This window comes from Canis lupus, chromosome 32, assembly GCF_048164855.1.
Source record: "Canis lupus baileyi chromosome 32, mCanLup2.hap1, whole genome shotgun sequence".
Classification (NCBI taxonomy): Eukaryota; Metazoa; Chordata; class Mammalia; order Carnivora; family Canidae; genus Canis; species Canis lupus.
Window position 1 is genome coordinate 32,871,203 of NC_132869.1, and position 9,722 is coordinate 32,880,924.

General features: G+C 52.2%; 1 protein-coding gene across 1 annotated transcript in view; it reads right to left on the minus strand.

The window, feature by feature from the left end:
- Window positions 1–9,365, minus strand: part of RASL12 (RAS like family 12) — a 13,615-nt gene extending 4,250 nt beyond the window's left edge. The window contains exons 1-4 of the mRNA XM_072809154.1: window positions 9,141–9,365; window positions 6,934–6,990; window positions 1,299–1,372; window positions 408–598 (exon numbers count right to left, since the gene is read on the minus strand). Of these exons, the coding sequence (XP_072665255.1) occupies window positions 408–598; window positions 1,299–1,372; window positions 6,934–6,990; window positions 9,141–9,243 (425 nt within the window). The 5' untranslated portion in view covers window positions 9,244–9,365. The remainder of the gene's footprint in view (window positions 1–407; window positions 599–1,298; window positions 1,373–6,933; window positions 6,991–9,140) is intronic.
- Between the last annotated feature and the right edge of the window lie 357 nt (window positions 9,366–9,722).

Below are 9,722 nucleotides of genomic sequence, written 5' to 3' on the forward strand. Positions count from 1 at the left end.
AGACACCTGCTCAAGTTGCCAATCACAGCCTTCCTTCTCAGAACCGAAATTGGGCACCAAATAATAACCAGCCAGCTATGAGGAGTAAGGATGGAAGGTCCTATCAACGCAAGGAAGGGTGAGGCCAAGAGAGACCACAAAGCCCCATGAGGATGGAAGGAGTGGTTTCTCTTCTGACTTTTAGGCTCCAATCCCTGTGTGGGCCAGAAGCTCTTCCCTTTCTGCCCTTGCCTGTCTGGAAGCACGAGCACCCTGTACCCTTTAACCTAAATTTCGAGCACCCTGTACCCTTTAACCTAAATTTGAGGGGATTACTTTCCTTATCAGACCAATAATCCCTGATGATGACACGCAGCCTTTCCAAATGAGGAAATTGAGCTCCAGGGATGAGGACAAACTGCACTCACCTGTACTGGGCCATGTCCAGCTTGTTGCCCAGCAGCAGGGCAGGGGAGCTGCGCTGTGTCTCCTTGGCATGCAAAGCAAGCAGCTCCAGGTAGCTGCTGCTGTCCTCGACACTCTGGCGGCTGTCCATGCTGTACACCACCAGGAAGGCGTGGGCCCAGTTCAGGTAGCGCTCACAGTTCCTGGGGGTGTCCTGGGGCAAAGGAGAGAAGCCTTGGTGCAGGGAAAGGTCGTCCTCTGAGCTGCTCCATCCCACCACCCCACTCCCTGGGTCTTTGTATATTGTTCCCTAGCAAAGCCCTTTGCAAAGGGACACTTGAGTGTGGATTTGGCTTGGTGTGAAAGGAGACATTGTCTCAGGAGCCTCACTCCCAGCACCCAGCCAGAGGCTTGGAGACCTTGGCCTCTGGGGCACAGAGCCAACACTCTGGTATGGCTGCTACAGAGACCTGGCTGTCGCTGGGCACTGCTGGTGTGGGGTCAGGTTGATGGTGCCCTTTGGCTTCTGAGAATAATTGGTATCCAGTCCTCGTAGGGGGTGGTGAGAACATCAGGGGAATGTGTATACTGGGGAGAGCTGGGCTGAGGAGGGGCCTCCTCATAAACGTGTGTGCCCTGTCTCCACATGTGCATGAGCATCAAGCCCCAGAGCTGACATGATCTCAGAGCTGACACCAGCAACCATCAGGTCTCCCAGGCCCCATCCCATCCCTTCTCACTTGGCAAGAGTAAAGGTTCAGGCCCGGAGAGGTCAGCGCCTCATTCAGGGGCACATCATAAACTAGAGCTTAAAAAGTTTACAAATTCCCATCTGAGGCCTCCAGCCTGGGATCAGGACTTCTCGGGAGGCTGCACTGACTCTCAGCTCTCCAAGGGTAATGGGGTAATGTTACCGGGTCTGCAGTATCCATGACCCTCAGGTGGACAGGCTGGTGGTCCACTGTCTCCTCGGAGCTGTAGGTGTCCTCTGCAACAGATGGGCAGCCAGGTCAGAGGCCAGGCAGGCCACTCAGTGCTAGGCTGGGTCTGAGTCCCAGCCTCCCTGTGCTAGACCCTGGGGGTATCTATTCTGGGGCTGGCTGAGTTGGGACAACTGGAAAGGCCTTAGCTCTCACCCAAATGGAGAACACGGACAGAACCTCCCACCAAGGAGATGCTGCTCTGTCAGGGCTCAGAGCATAAGACGTCATTCACAGAACATGCCACAGGGGATGGGACTGTATTCTGGGTCCACCCACCAAGTCTACAGGATAGAGTGTGTGGCCCACAGGCTTGGTTAGCAGCAGAGGCCTCTGCATTTGCAATGCCAGCGCATCCCTCCCAAACTTCTCCACCTTCTTCCCTCTGACCATAGTACCTGGCCCACGGGAAAGCCCCCAAGGATAAAACTCCCGCTCCCAGTGGGAGAAAGGATGGGAAAAGAAAAACGCACAGCATATGGCATGGTGTGTGTGTACGTGTGTGTGACTCTATTCAGAACTCCCAAGAAGGTTTAGAAATAATCCTTATCAAAATAATAGCAAAGGAGTCTAGGGTAGTTGAATATTTTAGGTTGGACATGTGGAATCACACCCAACTTCAGCTACCTGTTAGCTCTGTGACTTGGCCAAGTCGCTGCAGCTCTTTTGAGGTTGTTTCCTAACTTTACAATGGGGACAACATGGGTGCCTGTGTGGCTCAGTTGGTCGAACCTCTGACTCATGATTTCGGCTCAGGTCATGATCTTGGGGTCCTGGGATCGAGTCCCATGTCGGGCTCCACTCTCAGCTTGGAGTTTGCTTCTCCCTCCCCCTCTGCTCCTCCCCCTGCTTGCTCTCTTTCAAATAAAATCTTTTTTAAAAAAGTAAAGTGGGGATAACGTGATAACATTAGCTAAAAGTTTTCTAGATTTTACCCTGTACCAGGCACTGTGCTAAATGCTTGTCCCCGCACCCTCACAGGGCTGTGTGAGGACTGGATGAGCCTCCAGGCATGGGGCCTGGCCCACCCTAAGTGCGTGGTAAAGGACAGTGGGGATTGTGGTGCTCCAAAGCTTACAGGGCAGGTTCACATTCCTAGGTGGTTTTTTTCTTTTTCTTTTGAAATAATTTTAGACTCATGTAGAAATTGCAAAATAGTACAGAGAGTTCCTGTGTGCCCTTCCCTCTGCTCCCCACAATGTTAACACCTTACATAATCATAGTACAGTGATCAAAAGCAGAAAATTGACTTTAGTACCACACTATGAACTAAACTACTGACCTTATTTGGATTTCCTGGGTTTTTACCTTTTTTTGTTGTTCTCATGACTTCAAACCTGAGAAAGCAGCATGAGGCCAGGCATGCAAAGAGGACCTCATTGTCATATTGGTAATCATTCTCCCTACCTCCAACCTTCCCCTATGCCACTGGCCCATGTGTATGAATATACTTGGCCATCATCTTTCCCTGGGTGCCTCTGTGCCCCCAAGTAACCCCTAAGAAGACCTGTTTGGGCAGAACTAGGGCCCTCTCTGTCTTCCTCCACTCCCCAACCCTGGCTGAATTCACAACCACTTCTCTCTGAGAGCCACTGGCAGTCAAGCCAGGCCTGGACACATGCCAGGTCCACTAGCAGCCAGCAGGAATCACAGACAGCTCCCATCCCCAGCCTGTTTGGGGACTTGGATAAATAACTGCTCTTATTCAAAGACAAAAAAAAAAAAATCTAATGGAAAATATGCCCCAAATGTTTAACTATATTTGGTGCAAGAAGAGCTGCCCCTAGATGCCTACATCTTGTTCAGATTTTTACTTTCCTGCCAAAGTTGTCTAGTGCACCCCTCTTAGTTGCTCCATACCCCCCACCCCTACCCCCAAACAGGCATTGTGTCCTTCCCAGTCCAAGGAAAAATATTAGTCCAACATTGGCCTCCTGTGGTTCCTCACAGCAAACAGCCTTTCAAGGTTACTGTTCTCTGCATTGTAGGGAGATGAAGCCCAGAGGAGGGAACTTGCCCACTGCCACACAGCACCCCATCAGTGGAAGGAATCTGGCCTTGGGTCTTCTAGGCTGGGCTCCTCCCGAGAGGACCAGCTGATCCTCGAGCTCTGTCTGGGCAGAGTACAGGGGAAGAGCAGAAGCTCCCAGTCCAGATGTGGCACATGCCTGGGCAAGCTGGGAGAAGCCTTGGAGATCATTTTATCCTGCTTCCTCTCCCTTGGCAAGTGAGGTGACTGGAGGTGGGAGGTCCTTTCCAAGTCACAGTCATGTCCTATCTTCTCATCCCCAAGTCCTGCTCTCTAGGGCATTCTGGGGTACTTAACCACATGGGTTTCATAACTCCTAGTTCTCCCTAATATTCTGAGGACTTTTTTTTTTTAAGATTTTATTTATTCATGAAAGAGAGATACACACAGAGGCAGAGACATAGGCTGAGGAGGAAGAAGCAGGCTTCCTGTGGGGAGCCTGATGCGGGACTTGATCTCAGGACCCTGGGATCACAACCTGAGCCAAAAGTAGATGCTCAACCACTGAGCCACCCAACTGCCCTTATTCTGAGGACTTTTATGCTGAGAGAAGATTCCTCTTTCTCAAACTATTTTCCCCTTGTTTATGCAACAATAATTTTCTAAAGGTGCTAAAGGTGCTCTGATCAGAGTGTGTGTAGGATGATGCATCAGAAACGGTGCCCATGTTCTTTCCAGAGCAGGATGAGGGAAAAAGAGGTGAGAAGCTGTCATTCTGCCCTGGGCAAGCCAGGCAAGGAGCCCCCAGCTCCTCTGTGAGAGGATGCTCTTCTGGGGACCCCTACGTCTTCCCGGAGCATTCAGCACAGGCACAGCCTTTCCATAAGCACTCCCTCAGCTCCTACCAGCTTTCCTGGCCACAACCCTTACTCAGAGCACAGGCTATTGGCCCCATCTTCCAGATAGGGAAACTGAGGCTCAGAGAGCCCAGTGCCACACAGATCTCTGATTCCAGGCCCTCTAGAGCATAGGCTGCCTTAGGGGAAAGCTGCTGGAGTGGTACCCATCTTCCTATGTGCCTGAGGTTCTCCAAGGCAATTCACTGAGCCCTCTCTGCCTCAATGTCTTTACCTGTAAAATGGGGATAATAGTTGGAACTCTTCTTTAAAGGCTAATCCCAAAACCCAAATTCAATCTCATGTTGAAGAGCATCTATGTTGTGCCTAGTACCATACTCCATGCTGGAAATGGGAATGAGTAACACAGGTCTCCGCGCTCAAGAAGCTCACTTTCGGTTCAAGGAAGGCCTCTGAAAAGGAGTGGTTTCACATGTCCCAGTGGCTAACCTTCCCCCTTGGATGCTCAGACCACTCTCCACAGAAAGAAAGGCTCTGGTCCCAGAGTCCCCACTATAGCTGTGGCCAGCCACTGGACAGTGGCTGGAATTTTTAGATGGTGGAGCAGAACTCCCAAGGAGCGCCACTGGCCTCCCAGAAGGCTGAAGGAGAGCGTCTGGTCATCTCTCCAGCTTCAGGTTCTTAGGCTGGGGTGACGGACCACTGTGGAGCTGCTGCCGGTGCCCCCCTGCCCCCCACTGGACAGTGTGATCTTACGTTCCACTCTCAGGTCAGAACTCCAAAATGACTCAATCAGGAAGCCCAAACCACTATACTAGGCTCTTCTGGCAAGAACCTTCAAGAAGGGTAAGGATTGGGGACAGGGAGGAGGACACTTGCAAGTAGGCTGCCAGAGCAAATACAGGATGACCAGTTAAATTTGAATTTCAGATAAACAGCTAATATTTTTTAGTATCAGTATTCCCCATCCAGGCTAGGCAGCATCTGGCTTTTGAGGGACCATCCTTGGAAATAATCATTTTCCCTTTCCAGACAGCCCTGCTTGTATGCTTTGACTTCCTACTTCCTCCCTGTCTTCACTGCCCCACTCCACCTGATTTCATGTTCTGGCCTCGCCCCTCTCAACGGGAGCCTGGCCAGCACAATTACATCCTGTGTCCCACTCCTATGGGCAATGGACTCTGCTAGTCAAATGGGGTCCCCCAGACCTGCTGTGTGACTCTGGCCTGGAAGCCTCAGCTCCTTGGGCCTCTTCCTTCTTCTGAGGCACCAAGAGGTTGGGTCTGAGTGCAGGTGGTCCAACCAGGCTTTGAGAAACAAACCCCTTAGGGACTGGCAGTGAGCTGGCTGCCCTGTACTCTTGACTTAACCAGGGGACCTCCACCTCTTTCTCTGTTTGACACCCTGGGATTCTATTTAAGATCACCTGGAAAGAAGGGCTTCTGGTACTTAGGGAAAAAAATTCTAGAAATCAATAGACTAAATAGCCCTGAGGTCCCTTCCTGTTCCGACACTGGGATTCAATATTCCAACCTGAACTTAGGGCACCAATGGGCTCAGGGGCTCTTTCTTCCAGGTGTCACAGTACGTTCCATCTGAGACCTGTGGCAGAGGTTTCCAGTCCGTGCCCCATAGCCCTGGGTTTCTGGGAGGGCCCTCAGGGTCCCACAAATGCTTTAAGTCTTAATGAATGAGAAAAATAGTCCAAGACTGCACCACTCATTTTCATAAGGCTAAGTGTATCCAGACAACACTATTTTTCTCAGTAAACAGTTTACAATAAACAAATGTTACAGATATAAACTTTAAGGAAAGAAGAAGGAGGGGCGCCTGGATGGCTCAGTTGGTTGGGCCTCTGACTCTTGATTTTTGGCTCTGGTCATGATTTTGGAGTCCTGGGATCGAGACCCAAGTCAGGCTCTGCGCTCAGCGGGGTATCTGTTTCTCCCTCTGCTCTTCCCCCTTCCCATTCTCTGTTTCTCTCTCTCTAATAAATAAATAAATAAAATCTTGAAAAAAAAAAAAGAAAGAGGAAGGAAAAGTGAATATGCATTGAGTGTCTACTGTGGATCAGATACTAGGATAAATCTTTTACGTGTGTTATTTCTTTAATCCTCTCAGTAATTTTCTGAGATAGGTATCTTTATGCCCATGTAACAGATGAGGAAATGGAAGCTCAGAGAAGTTAGGTTATTGTTTGAAGGTTGCACAGCCAGAAAGTGGCAGAGCTAGGGTTCAAACCGAGCTCTAATAACAGAGCATCCTTTCTTCCAATATGTCATGATATGGCTATAAAACAAGATGAGTTTTCTCATGTGGTTCAGAATGGGCCAGAAGCCAGTACCACTAGAGAACTTCTCAAATGTTTTGTCCAGCTTTTCTGGAAAAGTACATTGAGTGATCATTTTGAAGAATAACATTTAATGGTTGTAGACATTCTGCTGTGTTTGATTTTTTTTTTTTTTTTAAGTCTCACCATACCTCATAATCTAGGGCAAATCAGCCTGTCTCGGTTCTCTTAATTAACCCAACCTCCAAGTTGTCAGGGGTAGGCTGTGGAAGGATATATTTCTGGCACTTAAACCATTTTGTCCCATGGGCTGACTCATCCTAGTGGCTCCTCCCCTCTGCCCTCAGATAATGGATCCTGGCCAGGTCTGGTGAGCCCACCACAGTGTAGGCATGTGCTCTGGAGGATTCAAGGGGGACACAGTAGGAGGAATGAGGAGGAGTGGTTCCTTACCCAAGTTGGGGTCATATTCGCTGATAAACCTCCTGGTCAGAAACTTCACGGTGAGAGCTGCAGGAAGCAGAAAGAAGTGGCTGAGTCTTCCGCTGCTGTGTCTGGCTGCTGGCCCCTGGAGGTTGCCTCTCTCATTTTAGGGAGGCCCCATCTAGCCTCTGTGACTCCTGGCTGACACTAAGCTCAGCTCTCTGGGGGGATGAGTCTGAGAGCTGAGAAGTTGGTTTGAGAAGCTCAGCAGAAACCAGAAATGTGGGGAACCATATTTCCTCCAGTTGCATCCTGGATTTCTTTCTTTTTTTTTTTTTTTTTTTTATGGCAAGAAAAGCTGTGAGAGGCAAGCCTAGGCGGGTGTTTATAAAGACTCGAACTAAGGGGTCCAGGACCTATACAACCAGTTACCTTAGGGACAGTCTGGTGAAGCTCAAACTGGAAGGGAGACATCCCCCTGGTCAAGTTGTGAAAATTCTGAAATGTGGGGCACATCTATTCTGGTTTTGGGTATAAGCCAAAGAGTAAGAGCTGAGTTGACTAGTCTGTGATCCCCGGGAGGAGCATGAACACTCACATCCCAAGTAAACACACTCCAGTCCTTCATCCCCTTCATCTCAAGTCTTGGCTCCAGGCTTGGGCCTCCACACTCATCATGAGTGTCCCAAAGAATGTAAAACCTAAAATGAAGTTCTCCCCGGTGGAATTCATTAATAGGATTCTGATTCTGTTCAGAATTTAGCCACATAAAGCCTAGGGCCAACCAACTGTCATGCTGGACTCTTTAAAAGTAATGTGATATTTTAAAGAAAACCCTTAAAATTCTTTCCCAGGATTCCTAACAGTGTCATTCTGCAAACTAATACCCAGGGAATACATACTTTAAAATTTAAATTCCTTCATTCATGTAGTCACTGGCTAAACTGTACCAGTGACAGAGCTACAGACACAATTTGACTTTCAAAGGGAAGAGGGCAAATCTTTTCTGTAACAAAATCTTTTCTGTAGGAAAACATGATTCAGAGTCCCCTCTCTGAGTCAGGGGGCTGGTCTCACAAGTGGAGAGGAGGATCCCATCAAGTCTCAAAGAATACTGCTAACAGCCCATGTTGGCCAATCCACTAATGGCCGTGACTGTAAAAGAGCCAGTGAGGAGCCCCCTCTGCCCTCCTACCTTCAGCTGCCTGGGACTGTGAGTGGCGGTGGGAGGGGGAGTATAGACCCTTTTTCTGGGTCTCTGTCTATGGTGACACATTCTCCCCTAACCCACCTGGGCTCCACCTGGATGAGAGCTGCTAGGAATGGTTAAGGCAGTTTGTTGTTGGCAGAAATGATGTCAGTGGCAACCCAAGATGTTGATTCATCAAGAATAAGTCCCAGGCACCTGGGATCACAGTCCAATGTGCTTTGAGAAAGTCAAGAGAGGGGTCTGACTTGAAACAAATACATATGATAGGAACTACACTTTGTTCCATTCCAGGGAATTGGGGTGAGCCCCTTCCTGGAGAATCCCAATAGCCACTGACCTCTACCACATGCCTTCATCCCCAGCCTACAAGCTCATAGGGGCCTGGGCTTCCGATCAGCGCCTAACAGGTCCCTTTGGTGCCAGGCACCAGTGCTGACTGGGGCCCCAAGGAGAGGAGATGCAAGGCGGTCAACAGCAAGGGAGAGACCAGTAGGGGACTGGGAGACACTGAGAGACACAGGGGGAGGGGAGAGACCATCGGAGGACGGGGAGACACAGAGACACAGGGGGAGGGGAGAGGCCAGCAGAGGACGGGGAGACACAGAGACACAGGGGGAGGGGAGAGACCAGCAGAGGACGGGGAGACACAGAGACACAGGGGGAGGGGAGAGGCCAGCGGAGGACGGGGAGACACAGAGACACAGGGGGAGGGGAGAGACCATCGGAGGACGGGGAGACACAGAGACACAGGGGGAGGGGAGAGGCCAGCAGAGGACGGGGAGACACAGAGGCAGAGGGGGGCGGTAGCTAGTGTCACAGACACCGGGAAAGACGGGCCAGGAACCCAAGATGGACGAGAGGCCGGGGAGGTGAGGGCAAAGCAGAGAGAGCCAAGCCAGAGAGAAACTGAGGCAAGGAGCCTCCGGGCGTCGACGCGGCCCCCGGGCGCAGGAAGCCCGCAGTCACGCGGGGCCTGCCTCCAGCGGTCCGGGGCGCACCCCGCGCGTCTCCGGGCCCCGCAACTCACCGGACTTGCCGGCCCCGCGGCGCCCCAGGATGGCCAGGTTGACCTCGAGCGGCGCGCTCTGCGGCCCGCTGCCCGCGCGCGCTTTCCCGAACACCGAGGACATGGCGACGCTGCTGGGGGACACGGTCCCCGGTCGGAGGGCCCCGCGCAGCGCGCCCGCCCGTCGGGGCCCGGAGCGCAGGGCCGGCTCGGGCCGTCGGAGTCCCGCCCGGGCCGGCGTCGAGCGCCAGGCGGGCTGCGTCCCGGGCGGCGGAGCCCGGCGGGAGGAGGAGCCGGGGGGGGGCGGGGCCGCCCGAGCAGCCGCGCTCCTTGTAAGGGCTGCGGGAGCCCCCGCGGGACGCCTCGGCCGCTCCCCACGCGGGGAGGCAGCTCCGCGCTGGCCCCGCCCCGGGCGCCGGGACCCCGCAGGGAAGGACGGGGGTGGGGGGCGGGAGAGAGGCAGCCCCGGGGTAGAGGCTGGAGCGGAAGGAGGTCTCTTCCCACCTGCTCGAGAATCCGCTCCTTCCTTTGTGCTACCCGCAGCCCCCGCCTCCTCCTCCGGGAAGCCTGCTGGGTTCAACCCCGGGCCTTTCTCTAGGTCAC